The sequence below is a fragment of the Zonotrichia leucophrys genome, chromosome 1 (genome assembly GCF_028769735.1).
Source record: "Zonotrichia leucophrys gambelii isolate GWCS_2022_RI chromosome 1, RI_Zleu_2.0, whole genome shotgun sequence".
Taxonomy (NCBI): Eukaryota; Metazoa; Chordata; class Aves; order Passeriformes; family Passerellidae; genus Zonotrichia; species Zonotrichia leucophrys.
In genome coordinates this window covers 83,852,610-83,874,941 of record NC_088169.1, presented here as the reverse complement: position 1 = coordinate 83,874,941, position 22,332 = coordinate 83,852,610, and the positions used below count along the sequence as shown (strand labels likewise).

General features: G+C 39.7%; 1 protein-coding gene across 3 annotated transcripts in view; it reads left to right on the top strand.

Annotated features, from left to right (window-relative positions):
* Positions 1-22,332, top strand: part of SYTL2 (synaptotagmin like 2) — a 53,690-nt gene that overhangs the window by 7,858 nt on the left and 23,500 nt on the right. For all 3 annotated transcript variants that reach the window (XM_064719936.1, XM_064719929.1, XM_064719920.1), the window contains exons 2-4: positions 5,316-5,737; positions 16,158-16,306; positions 18,399-18,534. In XM_064719936.1, the coding sequence (XP_064576006.1) occupies positions 5,637-5,737; positions 16,158-16,306; positions 18,399-18,534 (386 nt within the window). In that variant the 5' untranslated portion in view covers positions 5,316-5,636. The remainder of the gene's footprint in view (positions 1-5,315; positions 5,738-16,157; positions 16,307-18,398; positions 18,535-22,332) is intronic.

The following is a 22,332-nucleotide window of genomic DNA, read 5'->3' as shown; positions in this document are numbered from 1 at the left end:
TCTGCAGTTAGTCTGACAGTGGTCGCAGGGAAAAGGAATGTTTAGGTGTGCATTCTTAAGTCTTCTCTTCAGTTTATGAGCCTCTTTCTCCAGAGACCACATCCTCTTAATACCTCTGGCCTAATGGTTTTACACCATAACAGGTATAGAGATTTACTTTCTTAGGCAGTGCTGCCAATATCCAAGCCCTGTGAAAGAAATGGCAAGCTGCCATATGTGATTAGAGGATTAGGCCAAAACCAAAGCAAATTATTCTTTTCTGTTCCAATATTAAGTTGTTAACTTTTATCCTCTTTGTTATTAGCTCGTCTTCAGAGTAAATTGCCTTAATAGTCTTCAAAGTGGTAGAGGTCTCAATGTCTTACCAAATAAGAATAAAATTAAACCACAAGCAGAGTCATGTGGACCAACAAATCAGATATTCCAGGGGAAAATGCGAATTTTTCTGAAGTGCTTGTGCCAGCTGAACTTCTTCCTCTTTCAGCTGGTTGAATGTCATTTTACAAGGCTGTATAATGACAGCCTTATATAATGAAAGTATTTTGAGACTTGCAACTATTTTACAGGTTAAACAGGTTAAAACCAGCAAGGATTATTTTGATACTGTTGAGAAAGGGTAAGGTGTGAGCAAAGCTTGTGTGTAACTTTCAGTGTTTCCCCTTTGTGGCTGTTTGGAGCAGTTATCTGGTCCTGTTCTTTCCCTTAACCATGTTGTCAGGAATCCTGCATAGGAGAACAAATAGGCTTATTATTGCAATAAAATGAAGCATTGCTGTATGAATAAGGAAACACTGAAACTGCTCTTAAAATAGATGTCCCTCACTTCTGCAAAAGTCCTTGTTCTACCAACATTCTTCACAACTAGCTAGATAAGAACCTTCCTACCTCCCACTGACTAAGCATACATGTAAGCAAACACTCTTTTCTAAATTAATCTCTGGGACTGTTGGACTTATGATATGCTATGTATACTCTGCTGTTATAATTTTGAAAATATTCTGATAGCACCTCTTGTAAGAGCAGCTGGATTGGCTGCAGATATGCATATCTTACTGGGTGATCTTTTCCTTTCTGCCCCTTCAGGAATAAAAATGACAACAGGCCTTCTTGTGCCTTAATTCTTGTCCTGATCATTGCAGGCAACAGCTTTTAAAACTCCTGTGAATTGTGACTTAAGTCCCTCTTCAAAGTTAATAGCTTTTCTTTCTCCACTTCTCAAAATGAAATCCATAATCCTCTGATTTTCTGAGCAAATATGTTCATGACCAATTGTGCTTGTGCCAACAGTGGCGTTTAGCTTAATTAGCTGTTCTGCCTTCCTGAGATTTGCCTCATGTATTTACAGAAAAATTATCTCTAAGCCTAGCTAGGCTGGTGCTGAGTTACCTGTGACTGCACTGCTTAAATATCCCTGGAGAATGAAGTTTATTCATTTGTTTGTTGTTGCTGCAAAGCTGTAGCTTGTGGGGCTTGCAGTCAGAGGTACTGTTACTGCCCAATGTCACTTTCCAGGGCCACAGGGGCCAGCTCTCCAAGGCTTTTATCACTCTTAGTATTCTTCTTGGCTTCCCTGCTTCAAAGTAAAGGTCTGTTATTTCCTGAGCATGGGTGTAGGCCAAACTTGGTTACTTTTGAGAATGAGTTCCTCTGTGCATGCAAATTGTTGTAGTGCACAATTGCATTTATCTGTTTTCCTCAGCTGCCTGTTGCCCTATGTGTGGGCTTCCAACTCATCCTAGTTGCTAGTGCTGGTATGTTCTAGCAGTGGAGAAACACAGTTAGAAAAAATTGTACCTTTCAAGCACATAAGTCCAAACCCTCTTATTTTTAAGAGTGAGTTACATGTAAGTGGATGCTTTCTGGGATGAAGATGTGCAGATAGCAGTTGCTGATCAGCCAGGCCTGCAGGGTAGTTGTTCAGCTGACGGAGCTGGCACAGGGGGTGGGTGAAGCAGCCAGAAGTAGGATTGGCTGTCACCTTCTTCCTCTTGTTAGAAGGCATTGGCTGCAAGACAAATTCTCTGGATCAAAGCTTTAGCAGCTTAGGTCTACTCTACAAGAAGCACTTGAAAAGCAGTTTTGCAATGTAAATTTAGGACATTATGAGGTTTCTGCATGCAAAAGGAGATCTTGTTGGTTTGAATGGAGCAGCTGACTCTGGGGTTTTGCTGTTTGTGCTCTGACTCTGTTGGTAAACTCAATGTCAGCCATGGCAAAGTACTGCAGCCTTTTCCTTGCCTCCCTCATTAGCATCCCATAGGTATACACTGAGTAAAAACTTGGGAACCTCAACTATTACTGTAGTACCACTTAATGTAATATCCCATGGTGTTCATAATACAGCATTCAAATTAATGTTCCCCTTTTGTATTTGGGGGAAAGCAGTGTCTGGGGGTAAGCAGAGCCCGATGTAGGGTTAATGAGTTTGTAGACAAAGTTGTCTTTCTTTTGTGGTTTCTGTTTTAGAAAAATGTGAATTCTGACTTAAAGCAAATGAGGTGTACAGCTGTCTGAGAGGTTCTGAGAAATTTTACAAGATAAAATTCTTGGATGAGTGCCTGGCCTAAACCAGTTGGAAACCAAGAGCAGCTTAAGAGTGTGTGTGGGCAAAACTATATTTTGAGTTGCCTTTCTGTTTCTTTTATTGCCAAAACATAGAAGCTTTCATGAGTTGGATAAAACATAATTTCAGATTCCTGTTTATTACTGGGAGTCTTTCATTAAAGAGAGGATTGTTTTTGGTGTGGTTTTACCTGAATTTGATGTTTAAAAAAAATCATGCCAAATATGCCATGACTCACAAACGTTAGTATATAGCACCTGAGACCCCTACTTTAGAAGTCAGTCAATGTGGTATCAATTTTCATGAGTCAATCAGTTTGATAAGGATCTTGCAGTCTTACTTGAAACTTAAGTCTGAAAACTTTCCTGACAAAAAATGCTTGCCATTGAAGTTGCAGTGGCACCAAACAAACTGTTCAAACCTCTCAGTTCTTCCTGACATGTATAGGGGTTTTTAAGAGGAAAAAATATCAAAAGAAATTGAAATCATTGAGGCTGAGGTAGTGTTGGAGTGTGAATTTAACAGGGGGAAGACATTGATTTTTGGGCTTTTTTCACTTTTTATTTTTAAAATAACTTTAAGTTTTATAGCAGGTTCTATACTCTAAGCTAGCAGTTTTTACCATCTGTGTTTGGAATCAGTGCTGATAATCTTTTGCAGAGAGCCAGCCTGCAGTTACTTGTATCAGACAATCTCATGAGATTGTCCACACACCACACACACAGAAAGAGGTTTTCTTGTTTATGAAGAACTGTGGAATCATGGGTGAAGAGCCTGCCAGGGTGGGTGGTATCTTGCTATCTCGCCTCTGAAAACAAAGTGGGGGTGCTGAAGAAACTGCTGTACAGTGTGATGGTATCTGGGAGGTTCAGTGGCAGTGCTGCTTGCTGTGAGCTCTCACAGCCTGTGTGGATGTGCCCTTGCAAACTGCTCTTCAGCTGGGGAGGACTGAAGCTTTATTTCCACTTATTTTATTGATTTGAGTGCTGAGAGACATCAGTGAAATCTGCAGGTGGTTTTGTAAATGCTGTCCAACTATTTCCTTTAGTTTAACATTCATAAAATAAGACAATATAACACATCTTCCCTTAGGCTTTAAAAACAAAAAGACCAAAGATGTGCTAAGATATTATTCCCTGCAAAAGGTTTCTTGCAGACTGGACTGATCTTGGGCAAGAAACAAAGCAAAATCTTTGATTATTCTAGTTCACAGCTGTCCAGGTTCTGTAGTTGTAACATGAGCTTCTGTGCCTGTTGGCTGGGCACTTGCCATTCAGCCAGCACCCAGGGCTTTGGATTAGCACTGTGGATGCTGCTTGCTGTGTCAGATGCTGTAGGAAGTTTCCCCATGACAGCTGAAATATCCATACCTGTTCCTAAGCTGAAGGAGTACTGATGTAGATACTCAACAAATTTAGGATTATTCTATTTGTTGGTAGTCCTATAGGAAGCACTTTTCACTTTTGCCTAGTTATAAACCCATAATTTTCTAAATACAAGTGAAGTTACAGGTGATGGGTTGTTTGAGATGCTGTTGTATCAACCTCATGCAACAAAATCACAATGAGCATCATAGAGAGAAATAGAGCAGCCAAACAAAACATGCAGAATGTGGTTGGGCATTGGAGTTTTTGGGGGGGATAATCAGTAATGTGGCTACAGCTCCCTACCAAATCTAAAAGAAATGTTGTTATTTTCAGAATGAAGTTTCCCATTGAGTTCTGCCAGTGTCAATATCTTGTTTTACTGGCCTGGTGGCACTCTTGTGGCCAGGGGAGCAAACGCAGCGACTCCTTGCTGGATTGTAGTGCTGAGGAGATGAGTATGAGTTCAGCATCCTGTCAGCCACATCACAGTGTCAGTGATGGGCCAAAGCAGGACACCCACAACCCTGAAGGGCTGTGATGGAGCTGCCTGGTACACAGATATGTCCAGTGAAAACATCTGCTTCTCTTCTGTCTCTTACTGGGTTTGGCACTAGGCATGCTTCTGAGCATTAAATTGGAGCTATTTATTTTTTCCCAGGCTTTGACATTCCAGTGTCCCTGGAATCCCGAGGCACTAAGATAACCTAACCACAGACACAGCTAACTCCTCCCCATGCCACTCTCTCTATTCCTTTAAGGGTTTTTTTAAAGAAGAGGTTTTTGTCTTTTACAGTCCTCTGAAACCATGGCCTATGGAACACAGACAAAACAGTATTTCAAATTACTACTTCTAAATGCAGTTTGGCTTGTATGAAGCAGTGAGGTTCATGTTACCATATGACTTGTAATTACACATATTCAATATAGAAATGTATAAAGTATTTCACATTTATTCCATATGGTCTGTAGAACAGTGATTTGGCCTTTTTTTTCCTTTCTTTAAATTGTGTGATAAATTACATTTAAATTGTTGTGATAAGTGCTCTTTACTTATTTTGGGGGGGGGGTGGTTATCTCCCCTTTGCTTCACATTGTTCTGCTAACTGTAAGAATGGTTTAAAATATTGTATAATAAAAGTGCACCAATTGTATGACACTCATTTCTATGTTTTAGGGTGTGAGTTGTCATATTGGGGAGGAATATATTTTCATGGCCACCTTGTTCAAGAGGCCTGTAAAACAGGTTTGACTTGAAGTGACCATTTGAACTTCATAAAGTCATTTAATCACACTGAAAAACTTGTTTCTTTTAATTAAAAATGAATACATAATCTACTTCCCTGATCCCTGATATTGCAACTTGTTCTTCCTTGTCTCTTTTTTAGGGAATGTTTTGTTTGTTCTCAAACACTGGATATGCTGGGTCAATGAACTGTTACTCCAGGAAGCAGAGCTGAGAGGACAAACTGAGAAGACATTATTGTGATGGCAAGCAGGAATACAACACTCTCCCAGAAGCCTCTCATCTAGGGAAACATGCAAGAAAGCAACCTTTGTGACTCTTTAAACCACTGACTGTAACCCAGTCCAGGTTTGTCAGTGCCTGCTGAAAAAGATTTCTAGAACTTTAAAGCAGGCTGCCAGACTGTCCTCAGCAGAATCCAAGATCTTCCCAGACTCTTTACCAGCCCTACACACAAAACAAGATGATTGACCTAAGCTTCCTAACAGAGGAGGAGCAAGAGGCAATAATGAAGGTGCTGCAACGGGATGCAGAGCTTAAAAGAACTGAAGAAGAGAGAGTCAGGTAAGGGATCCAGCACCCTGCTTGTCCTGGGAAGACCCACACAGTTCCTGTGCTCTGTTACTCAGGAGTAGGTTAAAACAGTTGTTACATATACCATATTCCTCAGTATATGTGGTTTGGAGATATATTCTACTCTGGACCAGATTTACCATAGTCTCTGGATGAAATACCTCTACCACACAAATGATTCATTAGTGGCCAAAACTGTTATGGACCTTTGCAATTCCCTAAGGGGCCAAGAGCACCCTGTACACATCTGCCTGGATGCACATCTGCCTGGGTTTCCTCAGAAGAGGATTCAGTTTGCAAGGGCCAAAACCACTGCAGACTGGACAAATGCATAGTGAGTGAGGGACTTGGCTCAAAAGGACTGCAAGCATCCCCAACAAACCAAATCATGATTGCAGTCAGCAAATATGTCTGAATGCTGAAGTTGTACCTAAAATATTTGGAGCTGCAGTTCAGAAGAAGTACCAACACTATGCCCCACTGCCATGAAAAGTCCTTGCAATCCATGGATAAAGCAGAAAATTGCTCTTTAATTTCTTTGTGGTGGTACAGATGGAGCGATGTGTTGTTATTCTGGTGTGTTTTATGTGCTGGGAGGTTTTACTGGAGCTACTATTAGGGCAACTGCTATGACTAGAAATGCCTGCATGGAAAGTAGTGCTTCCCAGATGGCTCTGAGAAAGCTGTCTATCTACACAGGTATAAATAGCAGTCAGATAGTTGCTTCATAGACATCTATATCCCCAAATAGTTGCTGGTATTTCCTTGCTCAAGAGTGAGGATTTTGGTAGGCATTGTTTAATTTATTTGGAAAGGAAATTATCCATTATAAGGTACAGAAAATAGTATGTGGACAAATAATGAAAATTGGAGCCTGAGGTGCTGAGAACTCCAAGTGCTGTAACAGAAACAAATTTTTACAGGCCTCAGTAAAGGCAGGGTTTTCTCTCACTGATTTGGTAATCTTCTCTAAGATTCCTTCTCATTGTGATGTTCCTCATGAAGTAATGTATTTCCAATTTAAATGTTTTGAAATTATTCTAACAATGATGCATCTCTGATGCCTCTTTGCTACTAAGAAAGATTTTTTTTTTTAATAAATGTCTTTGTTGTAGGTATACCCTATATCCTGCAAAGGAAAAGGCAGCCTGCCTCTTGCCCTAGGAGCAGAATTCCTTTTGCTGAGTATGCTTGTGCAGCCCTGAGGTTCTTTGATCAGCATGCAACCAGCATTTTGTTGAGTTATTCTACTTGCTTCTTTTAAGAGCAATAAAGTGTACACCAGTAGCTTCTCCATGTTAAAATGACTTTTCCTCTCAAAGCATTTGCTTTGGTGAAAGTAAAATCATTACAGGCACTGTTCCAAGTTCCCGCCCCCATCTTAATGCAGCCTAAGTAAATATTTTCACCACACAGTTTTGTCTTCTGCTTCAAAAAGCAATAAACTGACTTTTCTGTAACAGAATAGGCATTTTATTTACTGAAGGTAGAAAACTACTGTATTTAGTCTTGGAATGTTACATCAGTGCCAGGTCTGAAAGCATTCAGGGTAAGTAATTGTAGATGAGTTTGAAAACAGCATCTAGGGAAAAGAACCCTTCTTGGAACAGAAATTCAAAAATACCACTCTCAGTAGTGGTCTGAAAAGACTGTCAGAAAGTATTTTTGTTCCTGTAGCTTCACTTTTGCCATTTATAATTCTAGTTCAAGAGGGTGTGGTGGAAAATGCAAGAGACTGCAGGTTGTAGCAGCCTGTAATCATGTTTTGCAGCAGCATATTTGCTACTACAATAAAAAGTCTCTTCTATTTTCTAAATATTATAACTTGAGAAGCTGGAAACCTACATATGAAATGGATTTTTCTGCTTAATTGTGGCACATGGAGCTTGCTTTTCATATCTTATATATTAAAACACTACTGGAATTGTATCTCCAGCCAAGGAGGTGCAGTACTTTAGTTTGGATTCTATAGCCTCGCACAGCTGGAAGATTCCAGGACCCGAGATCAACTGTCATCATACAAACATTAGACAATGTGTTATTTATATGTGTATATAATGGGAGTCTTTCAATGTGATGTTTTTTCCTCTTCAGAAGGAATTCTGAGGTTTGAAGGGTGTTCTAATAATCTGTGCCATGTTCTTGGAGCATGGTCAAATTGGTTACGTGACAAAATCCTCTTTGAGCCACTTCCTAGTGGAATTTTACAAACCACCTGATAGAGTCTCTTCCCTGCTAACAGTTCCTAATATTGCTAACCTAATAAAACTAAAAATCTAAGCAGGCTGGCCCATGCAGCCTCCTTAAGGTAGTCTGATTTAAATCTTGGTTTGTTGAAGGTTGCAATAGGTGTTTCCCCATTTTTTGGCTCCTTATGTGTTGGTCAGGATCAGCATGATTAATTTGAAGTACAGCACTGTTTTGGGAAGAGCGTGTCTGCTTCCTCCTTCACCTCTGCTGAGGTTTGTCTCAAAGGAAAGAGGATACTGATGATCTCTTTGGCAAAAGGGCAATGAAGAAATCTCAGGTGACAAGAGGGCGTGATGCATGGAAAGCAAAAGGCATTGTATGCTTTTTTATTCCTGGTGCAAGAAGACGCCTCTCTTTGCTTCCTTGCTCTAGGAGCTGCAGCAGTTTGCTCAATAGCAGTGTTGCTGTGGATGGGGCAAAGGCATAAAATAAGAATCAGGTGACAGCTTTTCAAGACTAGAAGCTGTTTTTTCAGCATATTACTAACTTAATTATTTTGGGGTTTTTTTGTCATCATTCCTGATATACCCTACTCCCGCATTGAACAAAATGAGTGGGCTAGGTACATAACTGAATGTCCTGGCAGTAGCTTCAATGTAACCCCTAACTCCTTTTACAGATGCATAGCTCAGAATTAACTTAACTCTGAGCCCTTTCTGGGGACAGTAACGTGAGCAGGAATATATTTGTCTGTGAAGTTGTAGAGTGTGGCTGAGTGACTCTTCTGTGGTTTGAGTAGCTGGCCCCTGGCACCAGTGTGTCTAAGGCAGAAAGCTGTTGTGGTCACCTTTGAGACAGGGTTCCCTCTGTGGTGAGCAGCCCTTCCCAGCAGAACCTCCTAGCAGTGCTCTTGTGAGCTGTGTTTGGGATTGTTTGCTCCTTATGTAAACTGAAGGAGGTTAATGATAGGGGAAATTCTGATATGGAGTTGTTTGTGTGGTGGGTGGGGACTGCTGAGTGCCAAACCCCTTTGATACATTGATTGGTGTGGTATTGCAAAAAGAGAGAAAGCTTTAGGGGTCTGATTCTGCTGGGAGTGTGTGGCAGTTGAAAGCCTATTGTAAATGTCATTTTGGCTCTGGCTAGTTCTAACAGATATCCTCTCCACTCACTTTTCAAGGCAGTTTTTCTTATATTGTTGACTGTCTTTTTTGAGGTGGCATATATTGAAGGTATCGTGGCAAGGTTAATATTGGCATTGGGGAAACCAGACTTACTACTGTAATGTGAAAACAACTACATCAGAATATGTACTTAAAATTGTCATAAAATATTTTTTTTGTTACATGAAACTGTTTTGAGAGTGTGCTTAGCAGAAGCAAGGAGGTTCTTAGCGCACCTATTGTGGCAGAAAAGGATAAGCTCATGCCTTCTGCATGAATTCCCCATCATGGACACTGTTTAGCACCACATGATTTTCCAAGTACAGTGACTATTCAGGAAGTAGATCAATTTTATTCTCTAGCAGAATGTTCATGTCATTTTTTATCCTTTGTAACAAAGCCAACTGACATGAGAGCGAAGGTGGGGAGAATGGTCCCAGCCCACCTTGTAAAATGCCAGTAAGAAAACCAGGACTGTTTTCATCTTGATCAGGTGAGATAAATGGGCTTAAGGAAGAGAGACCTGACTTATTGGTCTTGGTAAAAGATACAGCATTAGACTACACTGAGAAATGAGCTGATACCATTTCTTCCCAGTATTGATTACTACTTTGTCTACCAGTAGCAGATAAATTGTTTGACAGGATGATGATTGTTTGGGAGTGCTAGTGAAGCAGGGGAGATGGGACTTATTCTGTATGGTAAAAGAATGTACTGAAGAGAAAAGGTGGATACTAATAACAATTTAAACCTGTCTATTGAGTACTCCCTCTGTAAGCAAGGTTTCCCTTACAGTTCAAAAACTTTCTTGGGAAGGCTTATCACACGTTCATACCTGACACTGTGTTGTATTATTAAGTGCCAAACTGAAGCCTTTGTCTTCAGATTGGATCAGTCTTGATTTGTAATTCACCTGAAATCCTAAATGTAACCTTTTCTTTTGCACAGCAGGAAAGATGTCTTTGCTGATAGTGTGAGGCAAGCTATGATACAGGCTCTTCTGCTCACTTATATTTGCTTGGATGTGTCATTTGGCGGGGCTGGTTTTATGCTTTATATGCCTACTTTTAAAGCCTGTGAAGAGCTGGGGACACTGTGTGAGCTGAACCTGCCAGTTATATATTTCCTAGCAACCTTTCCAGCCCTTGTTCAGATTGTCCTGTGCTGCTGTCCAGGCAGGCTCTCATACCAAAGGTGTATTTGTCACAGGACAGCTGTGCCTTCATTGTGAGGGTTGGGTTGATCAGTTTGGTTTAGTTTTCCCCTGTAAGGTTTACTTGGGTTGCATCAGAGGAGGGAGGGGAGGCCATTGGGCAACTTCAATGCAAATCCTTAAAAATAAGCAGAGAAACAAAACACTGTAAGGCTGTTACAATTGTTTTATTTTCTGGAAATAAAACAATTGGAAGATAATAGAAGCTGCTAATAACTGGCAGACCTTGAAGACTCCTGCCTCCTGTAGCAGGACTCAAGAGTCTTGATTCTGATTTCCTGAATGGAATAAAGTGAAGCTTCTATATGCTAAGAAATGCTTCAACAAAGCATTTGTGCTTACTTTGTGTCTGCCTAGGGAGTATCTAATTACATGATCTATATAATTCATTGTTTGTAAAAGGAAGTTTACTTCAAACTTGACAGTGTAACTACTAACAGGAGAGTAAGTCTGAGTGCTAAGTGCAGGTGACATAGTAGAAAGGCACACAGACATTAAGGCCTCTATCTGTAGTGCAGAATATGCATATATTTTAAATTAAACAAGGGGAAAATGTGCCAGTCTGATGCCTCATGATGGCCATCTGCAAGGAGAGAAATGTACAGCAGGGTTAATGTGGTCAGCGTGTTTCACAGCCACTTGTTAGCACAAACATTGGAATCACAGTTTTGGTTCCAGATTCTGATGGAGACCATATTTCAGTGGGCAGCAGAGCTTCATGTTTTCTCTTTTTCTCTCCAAAATCAGTTGACTTCACACACCTTCAAAGCATGTAACTCATTCATTCATTCTGATGCTCCAGGCTTGGATCTATCTCCCCTCTGACTTGAGAGACAATGTCAAGTCTTTGTCTTGTCATCAAGACTTGAGCTGACTACAGCCTGGTCAGTTCTCCAAGGACCCAAAAGCAAGATGATACCTGAGATTTATTCATCAGGGTATTGCTAGTAGACTCAACACACACAGACTTCTGAAGAAGCATAAAATGGAAGAACATGCATTACTACAAACAGAATTGGCTTGCTTTTTCATGTATCCAGCTGCTTCTAACTGTCAGAAATCTTGCTGTCTAGAGAGACAACAAAGACAAGAATTAGAGGTGTTGCTTATGAGGAATTATGATGGCAAGGATGGGGAAAGGTTGCATATCCCCACAGGTCTGCTTTGTTATTTCTGGTATAGCCCTAAAACAGTTTCAAATTATATTACTCTCCTGTTTAAACCAAGTTAACAGTAACTGATGGGTTTTCTTGATTTTTAGGGTTTTGTAATGTCATGTGCAGCTACCATGCAAAAGATAGCTGACTTGCAATTTGGGACTGCCCACTACAAATATTTTGGGTGTAGCTCTCTAGCAAATGTCAGAACAGACTTTCTTCCTAAACCTTATATAGATATTTGCAGACTAAAGAGGCATGCTCATCCAATGTGGAATGTTTAAATAATTACTGCTTTGTCTTGTAAACTTTTTGTAGTTGTTTCCTACTCTCAAAGAAGAAAAAAGAACCTAATCAACAAGTCTGGCTCTTAAAATACCTGGTCTAATATAATTTTACTTCTCTTCTTGCATGAGTGATACTACAAAAAGTTTGTCTTGTCTGTGTTCAGAATGTGACCCAGAACCTAAATCCTTTGTCTTTTGTTGGTTTGTGATTTGTTATGTTTGCAGCAAATAGAATTGAGATAAAATTAATCAAATTTCTCTTTCAACTTCTCCACTTATTTGGTATTTTGTTATCCCATTTGCAGAAGGGAGGTTTCGGAAGTTAGTTTGTTGATAAGGTGTGGTAATATAATGATTTTTAAAGGCTTTACTTTGATATTGGACTCTAAGGTGCTTTTTCCAAGTGTTTGGATTAGGGTGTGTGGGACAATAGTGAATCTATCTTTGAGGTAAACACAGACCTTGATCTCAGTCTTCCTTCATTCATCACGAGGAGTCCCAGAATATGCTGGCACCACACAGTTTCTGCTGTCTGAAAGCTCAGTTTAAGCTGTCAATTGGGGTATAAAGTAATCAAATGAGGTATTAAGGTGTCAGTAATCACATCTTACAGATTCCATGGTGACTTGTAATGTAGACTGTGAATAAGGCAGGTGCAGGGGAGGGAATTGAGACACTGAGGAAGTGTAGATGAAAAATTTTAGATACAGGTATGTGTTGCTAGATACTCTTTTTTTCAAAAACAAGGATAAGTTGTTACCTCTTTGCTTATGCAATGTCCTATTACAGTAGCCTACAAAGCCTACAGGATAAACCATTCTGGATTTGGTGATAAGAAGGTTGTCAGGGACTGATTATATCAGAGCAGATTTCCTGCCTTACAGTGGTGCTACATGATCTGGCCCAATATCAGATGTTCCAGAGGCGAAGAGGAACAAACCAATTAATCCATGCATAGGTTTTCTGTTTGCCTGCTGAGTGGTGGACAGTTGGTTTGTATTCCTCTTCAGTGCAATCTGCTTGTACTTACTGCCCTAGGGGAGATGACAAGTTTTCCATCTTGCCATAAAACCTGTTTCACCTTAGCATAGTGGAAACATCTTATTAAATAATGGTAACAAAGTCTTATTCAGTCCAAAATCCTATTTTAAATTTCCATTTAACTATGTACCTTTACTTTTTTGAGTGCAAAGTTCCTATTGGAGAAATGGGCACTAGCTTCACTATAACTTTAGGCTGTTTCCCCTTGAAAAACTGCAGCATGGACTAACTGGCATTTTAGCAGAGCACAGAGGGACTCCAGAATACACACTTGCACCATGCATAAAGGTCTTGCTGCATTTTCTCCTAATTGCAACTTGGCAACTGAGCCCACAATCTGATTCTTAATCTGGATGTCTACTAGTTCTTTGATCACCAAGGGAAAAATTTAAAGGCAACTTGGTCAGCCTCTTTGTTAACTGTGGAGCTGGTGTAGAATCAGTTGCTGGCTTATAGTCCTCCTGTGGTTTGCTGGGAGGCTGACGTAGCTGTGGAAAACCATGGCTGCAGCCTGATTCTCCACAGTTGCTTTCAAGGTAAACCACAATCTTGTGTAATTCCTAGCAGTCAATCAAGCCCATATAGTGCAAGCAGTTTGATGTGACTGTTGAGACCTCCTCCTAGATAATCTTGAGAATTCAAGGAGCATTTTAAAAATTCTCGTTTGTTGCAAAAACAGTTGCAGGCATTACAAGTCTATGATGTATTGGTGACCACAGGAGGCTTAAAAACTTTTTTGTTGTCAATAACCTAGAACTAATTGTCTTTCTGATAATGGAATTCTTTTCCTTTATTTGTGGCTGGAGAATGCCTGGAAATAGTTTTAATACTTATGTTGCTCTTCGTTCCTCAGAAACAATGGGACTGACAGGCTAAATGCCTCTCTTGAAAGGGCAAGTAAGACAAGCTTACTTTGAGATAAGATAGTAAAAGTCTGTTTAAGTCAGTTGCTGTCAGCATCTGTCAGTTCTCACCATACAAACCCTATCAAGCAGGCAGGTCATTTGTAAAGGAAGTGCTGTGAGAATTGAGAGCACTTTTATGCCTTTGTTAGCAAGCATAATTAATGAATTCCCAAAGTCTCGAAGGCCTGTTGAGCTGGTGAGTTAAGGTACAATATCTCTCATAGGCAGCAAGCAGAGGTGGGAGCAGGGTGCTTTCACTTCCAGACAAAATGGAAGTGAATGTCCACCTGGCACTGGCCAGGTGACATTTATTGAGTCTAGAGCTGTGACAAATCTGTGCCTCTGGCTCTATCTGGTTAACTGGTCACAGATCTGAGTCTGGGGTCCTGTGATCCTGTCCCCTTCCACAGCCCAGCTGAGCTTCCTCTGAGCTGACTTGTAAAGGTTTCCAGCCACACCCCACAGTTTCAGTGGCTGAATACCAAGGGGAGAGGGGTGAGGACACTGAATACTTGTCCTGTGACTCAGCACCCTCCCGCTAGAGAACCTCCCTTGACATATGTTGTCACACTGTCCCAGAGCACTTGGTGCCCTGCAGGCTGTACAAACAGCTGAAAAGCCAGTCCCTTGCCCTGAGGGGCATCACTTCTGAGAAGACAAATAGCACATGTGAAAGAAGGTGAAAGGGAGAAGCAGCCACCTGTGTAAAAAATTTGTGTGTTCTACATTTCCATTCTTCCTGCTGGCTGCATTTATAAACTGAGTAATATATTTGCTGGAGGACAAAGGGAAGCTACTGCTGTGTTCCTGCTTCAACTTAGAACACTTGCTTAGGAAGGGTATTTGGTTTGGCCCTGGGAGAAGCACAGAGGGAGGGAGAAATTTTAAATGACCCAGAAATTTTAAATGACCCGGATGGACTGTTGAATCTTGGAGTTAAAAATGCCAATGGGGACCTCAACATCTGGCAGCCTAAACTGCATGTAGTAGATTTGAGGCACCCCTAGTAGTAGGGACTGATTTTTGACAGTTCTTTCAAACTGAAGCTTTAAGTATTCAAATAAGGCTTTTCATATCTGGCCATACAAAGATGAAAGAGAAGTTGATTGACAGATGAGAATGGTCTATCTTAGTCTGAGGGTTGGGACTAGCCCAGTGTCCTTTCTCTGCTGTGAATAACTGTCAGTGTGTGACAATCAAATCTGCAAACTATAATTAAAGGGCTGTCATCAGAAATAATTGATTGTACCAGAAGATCTGTCCCCTAAACCCATGAGGAATGCCATACTCTGAACTGCCTTGGGGTTAGGCTAGATGATCTTTAAAGGTCCCTCCCAACCCAAACCATTCATGATTATCCATCAGTCCTGTGAAAGACAGCACCATTCCATGGCATTGTAGTCTGTGCTTAGCCTTCAAGTCTCAGTAAATGGACCTGATTTGATTTCTCCCTTGGGCTGTGTTGTAGACTTGTTTTGCTGAAGGAAAGGACATAAATAGAGAAGGAAGGTGAAGCATGACTTGACTTTTTATTGTTTAAGTGCTCTCTAAATCTGTGTGGTAACTTCCCTGATCTGCAGGTTAGTCTCCAGGCCATGTGTAAGCATATGCCTAATATGTTACATGCCTAACAAGGAAAAAAAAAACACCCTCTCAAATTGCCCACAGCAACCACTTATTCTGTTAAAGCGTGCCTCATAAAAGCAGGAAAACCCTGTAGCCTGAAAACAAATTATTAAAAATTTGTCTCCCAGTTTTTAAAATTACTGTAGTTCACATGATGGATATATATATATAGTTTAATAAAACAAATAGCACAAACTTCTTTTGTTGTTTCTTGCATGTGATGATGTTTTTCTGTGTAACTCAGTGTATTTATATAAGGATTTTTGTGTAATTTATGGAAAAAATGGCACCACGCTTCCAATGCAGATTTGGATTGTGTGTGGGTAAAATAAGTGCCAAAAAAACCGCTGAAGAGGCATCTTCTGGGCCTCAAAGTAGCCATGCTCTTAATTTTGCTAGAGACATTTATGCTGTTCTACTTGCCTATCTCAGTTTTAATCTTGGAAAACTGGCCTTTGAAGGCAGCAAGTCAAAATCTGCAGTAACTGGGGACTTTTCCAGTGCTTGAGTGTTTATCATAGCAAAACTGTTTGTTTTGTTTTTTTTTTTTTTAAGAGTTACCCTCAGAGCATAGGTTGAAGTAATAAGACTGAGGCTCTTCCCTTTCCAGCTCATTATCATCCTTCAGAATTAGATAAGGAGCATAACGGGTGAGAAGATGGAAATAGCATGTGGAGACAGTGTTAAAAAAAATCAACAACCAAAACACAGCCCTGCTCCCTGAAACAAAAGCCAAGCAACCAAAAAAATCTGACTCTTTTTTCCTGTTCACATAGGTAAGTATGTGAAGTATGTTTATATCTCATTTATTCATTTTCCTCTTCCTCAGGCATTTACCAGAAAAAGTCAAAGACCGTGTTCAGCTGAAGAATATGAGCGGGCAGTGGTTTTATGAGGCCAAGTCGAGGAGGCACAGGGATAAGATCCATGGAGCAGATCTTATCAGAGCCTCCATGCGCAGGAAACCTGCCACCATCGGTAAGCACTTGGAAATTTGTTTTGGAAAGGCTGCCTCTTACTTTGCTAACCTCAGACAGTGTTGTCTGTGAAATACAAGAATACTGGTCTCTCTACAAGTGGAAAGTGATGCAAAAAAGAGTCTTCCCATGTAATTTACAGTGGAAGCTTTCCTCTCCCACAGTGCTGTATATTAAAGAGCAGTGACTGCTAACAGAAGGGACTGGCTTGTGTTTATGTGTAGGATTAAAAGCTCTGTGCACTCCTAGACTCATTTCCATTTCTGAGGCCCTATGAGTTATTTAAGAACATGCAGAGAATCCAAGACTGAGGAAATTGCTCTTTAACATGAATTTCCAAGATTTCGATGCTTGGTTTGAGACCTTTGAGGCTTAATGGCAGGCATCAAAAGCTAGAGATAGTGGTTATAACTAACTGAAATACATGTGCTGAAAGCTCTGGCAGCTGTGACTGGCATCCTGTGTCCTGGTGAACTTTAGGTGCACCCATAATCCCCATGCCATGGTGGGTGTCGTGGTCACCATTAATTTTACCCCTTGGAGGGAGGGAGTGAGCAGTCAATCTGTATTCACAAAAACATATTATATAATATCCAGGATTTTATAGACCCCCATTATAAATCTCTCAGCATCTGACTTTTAATCTAAAGTCTATCATTCTTTGTACAGAAAGTGATTTTTTTTCTTAGCAAAACTGACCTACATCCCCTTTTAACCTCCTCAAGTTCTGCTAAGTCCTCTTGATTTAGAAGGGCAAGACTTACATTATTCTTACCAAATTGTACTGATGTTTGTGCGATTTAGTTTTTTTAGTTCTGTCAAGGGATTTTGCTATGTGCTAGTGAAGCAAGTAAGGTACTTCCTTCCATGCTGTGAATGGACTACAGGTTGTTGCTTTCTATGGGTTTTGTAACTACAAGTTAGCCTTGTTTTCCTCTGTTTAACCCTGTAGTATTGCACCTTCTTAATTTCTATATTTTCAGAGATGATTTTGAATAATGTCAGTTTAGTCAGTTTGAGGTTACTGCTTTGAATTTTTAAGTTAAAAAGAAAAGGCCTGAAAAAGAAAAGAATGCAGAAAAAAAACCCCTAGGTGGTTAGCGTGGTGTGTTTGTTATTTTGGCTGGTTTTGTACTTGAAGGTTATGAAAATCAGCTGTAAAATTCTAGCTAAATTTCACAGTAACTTGTATCTTAAAGGAAGGTACTAAAAGCCATGCCATCTCAAAGGCAAGTTAATTAATCCCAATCTTGTTACTTAAACAAAATGACATGTTGGCACACTCAGAACTGTGTACAATTGCTTGGTTTCAATGACTCATGAGATGGCAAGATATTTTTCCTTGCAGTTATAGATAGCAAAAATGTGAATAAAAATCTTGCTTATTTTTGCACACTAAGAAATTCTTCACTTCTAAACTGTTGGTGAAGTGGAAAAAGCATTAGAGGAAATAATGGAATGTTTTTGCTCTGAAAGGCATTATCAGGGTAGGATTTTGTCCCACCCTAAAAAGAAATGCAAATGTATTTGCATTGCTGAGTGAGGTGAGGCTTTTTGTTTGTTTGGGTTGTTCATATTACCTTTTTGACGTCTTGTGGCAATTCTGTTCATAAAGGATTGGCCCAAGTGAGTTATGATCAACTTCCAGTTTACTGTTTAAGAAGGAAAAAATTGAATTGATTTCAACATATTTTCAGTTTTCTCTGGTTTAATAATTTTTTCCTTCCTCAGGACACTGAGGATGAACTTTCAGTATTTGTCTAACTGCAAGAACTGCAGGATTAGTATATACCAGGGTTCTTGTAGAAAACTCCTCCATTTAGGAGGAGATGGAGGTTTAAAGGTTTAGTGTTTTAAGGTTTAAACCAGATATATCTGGTGTAGTAAAATGAAGTACTCAGAACAGTATTTGACATTTTTAGTAGCATTAAAAAGGTGTTCTTTAGACGGCACCAGATCTGCTTCTGAAAACAATTCAAGTATAGTGGGCTTTAGAAATAGCTGTAGGCCTAAATGCAAATACTTGTACAACTTTCTTAAGAAAACCTGTATGAGCATGTGGGAAACAACAATATTCTTGCATCATGTTTTAGCTGAAGTGGCTCAGAACAAAACGAGCAAAGCAAAGATCAGCTGGGTGAACAATGTTAATAAAGAAGTCTTCCAGCCACCAGATCTACATGGCATTGAGGAACATCAAGAAGAAGAACAACAGAAAACTAGCTGGAGGTAAGCTGTCTGTTTATCATGCTTAGAATGTATATATATATATATATATATGGACTAGTGAAACTTGGGAGCTCCAAGTTCCACCCAAAATATTGTACTTATCTCTTATTTCAAAGGTCACCAAATGTTCCCTTAGAATTGTCCAAGAAAACTGTGCATGTGCCAGACACATAGTCATGTACTGTTCTGCATTTGAATACAGAACAATTAACAATCTTCAGCTTGCCTTTCTCAGAAAAAGTTGACAATCAAGCATAGAATGGTTGCACACATGTTCTCGTGTCACAATTTATTTTTGTTCCTTGAAGTGAGACCTGGATTTTCTAGTTGGAATGGCTGGCCATGATCAGTCCCCTGCAGTCAGTAATTTGGGGACCACAACTTCTGCATGTCTTCATTCAGTTGTTTACTGAAACCATTCTATTAATTCAGCCCGAATTTTAAACTTGGATTACAGCATTATTGAGTTTAGAAAAACCTATTGAGTTATCAAGTCCAGCCATTAACCCAGCACTGCCAAGACCACCACTAAACCACATTCCCAAGTGCCACATCCACATGTTTTGAGCACTTCATATCACATGAAGAATTGGAAACTAAGAAATTGCCATTTAAAATTTTCCAAATTATTTGGCACACATTTAAGACCTCTGAGACTTTTTTAGAAGACCAGATATATTTCAGATGGAAAGAACTAGAATCTTTAGATAGCTGCAGAAAATTAGTCAGATTCTACCAAGAAAAGTAAATGTCTTTCTGGAACGGAGAAGCTTCCTTTCAGAATAAAATGAGACCGTCATCTTTGGTATGCCTGAATTACTACAGTTGTACAGTTGGCTGGATGATAAGTAGTTTCTGAACTAAAAAGGATTTAATATTAAATCACTTTATCTCAAGCCCATAAACATCCCAAACAGCTTTATTTTGTTTTGAAATATCCTGAGTTGATTTCTGAAAGAGATATGTCTTCTCTTTAAAATACCTACATGTAATTCATTGGCTGTGTTAAAAACTTCCAAAAAGCCTACATTTGAGAAGGAAAGTGCTGAAATAGTTGGAGTCAGAGCAGGTAAAAGTGGCCAGATTTCTCAACACACTGAGGAAACAAGAACCAAGGTGTAACCCAGATAGCCACTGTTTGTGCTTAGAGTGAACAGAATGAGGTAAGAGCCAGAGTTACTTCTTAGGGGAACTGCTTCACTTCTGGTTGTGCCATATATCAGCTCTGTAACCTGTCACTTTCTTGTCTGTCTTCTATGTCCTTCTCTGTACATTACATCTGTTTTTTCTCTGCAGTAAGGCTTCTCCTACTATGCATTTATACAATACCTAGTAGCAATTGAACCTTTCACTTTCATGGCCTGCAGTCTGGGCACACACGTTCATGGTGAATGGCAGCAAAGGTTGGTGTGAGTCTTAACAAGTCTGGCTTGTGTCTTTCTTATATTTTATCACTATCAGTGAACTCAGAGGTGTTTGTTTTGACCACATCTGAAATTGTGCTGAAAGAGGTCAAATCAACTGCTTTGTTATAGACTTGGCAAAAATGAAGTTGTCCAAAAAGGATGATAAAGGTTGCTTATCACAAAACAGAGCTCTGTTTTCCTTCCCAGCTGAAGTTAACCAATATGCTGACAGAGGTAGTTGTTACTAAATGTAGTTTTTTTTACAGGTGGCTTTTACATTCAGAAGATTGCTATGAAGTTATTTCTTTGAGAACAGCTGAAGGCATGTTGCTGTTTAATATATCTTTTAGAATATTTTACATATCATCTTGCTCATCAGGAACAGATGATGATATTTTTAAAGAAGTATAGTCTTATAATCCTATTCTTATAATTAGAACTCTCCAGAAACTGTATATGATTGATAAGGTATAATAGATTTCATAATATGCCAGGGCAGCCTCTTCAAAAATACATAACATAGCAAGGTTTAAGAATATGTAGACTTTTTTTTTTTTTAAATGGGACCAACTTGATAGTGGTCTTCAACTTGAAGTATTTGATGACTTATTTCAGATCACAGCCATGCAAAGCTTGATAATTATTTTCCAGGACTCTCCCCTGCCTTTTGCTCCAGATTGTACCAGAAGTTGATCAGCCTCCATGCCTTGTTCATGTGTACTTGTACTTTCCTCAATAGCTCAAGATCTTCTCTCTAAAGCAACCCCACACAGTCCAGTGATTTATGAGGCAATTGGAAATGGACCTTGTCATGCAAGTGATCTGTCACATGTGGGCTGGATGCTTACTTACACTGACTTTGCATAAATAACTTGATTGAATGCCTCAGGTCATTTGTTTCTAAAATGTCAAAACCTATGGCAAGCAAATGTGGCAGGACTGTGAAATTCTTTGCTTATGATTTTAGTGTGGGCTTCATTCACCATAACTGAGGTTAGTCTACACAATATTGTATGTGAGAAATTGCAGGAGGCACCATATGCTTTTAAAATACTCTTCCTTTCTGTTCTCTTGATACTGGAATTTGAAGGAGACTGGCCTGGCATAACTGTGGGCCTGTCTCTAAGGGCAGAAGGAAACACAATGGTGCAAAAGCAATAACCCCTGTAGCTGGGATGGGAAGGGAAAGTCTACAAACATTTAATTTGGCTGCTAGGATAGTGGAGCCACAAGGAATTAATGGGCTCTTCCTGTCACAATGGAGTAGTCTTAGCACAGCTAAGAGGATGAAACAGAATTATTGCAGAATTTGGGATTGCATTAAAGGCAGCTCACGGCTTACGGTGTCCAAATGCTACCTGCGGTTCAAGCACTTGAACTTTTAAAGCATTTTAAAGAGCTGCTTTAAGAGTAAGTTTGTGGGTGTTGTGGGTTTTATGGGGTTTTTCTGTTTGGTTTTTTTTTTCCCCCTTTCTCTAAGAGTGTGGCTTAGGCCAGCACTGACTTCCAGGCGTTGCATAAACTTACACAGCTGCTAACCTGAGGATTGAGTCCAGAAGCAATATGATAACAAATTCCTCAGAGTACTTTTGTTCTGGATCCTGTTCTTAAAGCAAAACAATTCTTACTGAATGTAAAGGAAGTTTAGTTCTGCTAAATCTGTTTGTAAAATGATAAGGACAAAACCAACTCTGGGGCCAGTTCAACTACTGTTGAATCAGGGTGCTGCTATATTAGGTAGAGCAACAATATTCTTAAAATTAGCCGAGACATTTATTCCCACACCCCAAATATCAAAATTCCGTAATAAAGCTATTAATTATTTCTTTTATGAGTTTTATATGATTGTGATAATTTTCTTGCATACCAGAGCCTTTACAGGCCAGGTGTGTGAAATGTCTTTAAAGGTGTAACCTTGAACAGAATGAGTTTTCAAAGGTGAGTCACACTGTCAATATTACATCTCTCCAGTGATGCCGTCTGTCTATATGCTGAATCTCAAAAAAGGAGGGTTTTCTTTCAAATTCAGATTCTCAGGTCGTTTTCTACCCTAAGCTAAAAAGTGTTCCTGATCAACATTGAACAAGTGGCAAGTGGAGGTCCTGGGGTTCAACAAGTGGAAAACTTGCACAAAAGCCCTGACTTTTAGAATCCATGTATTGACATGCCTGCAAATCTGTAACCTCTTTATCTAGCTTTGCTCTAGCCTTTGCCTTGTTGCTTCAGTCTGTATCGGACTTGGGCCTTCATTGTGGTTCTCAGAACATCATTTTTCCAAGTTGAAGGGTAGAATTTTTAAAGCCTTTCTTAATCTATCAGTTTGGATTTACGCACTTTTAGATTAGCCTTGTGAATGCAGCATATCTGGGAACAGTTTGTTCAGTTTTCTTAT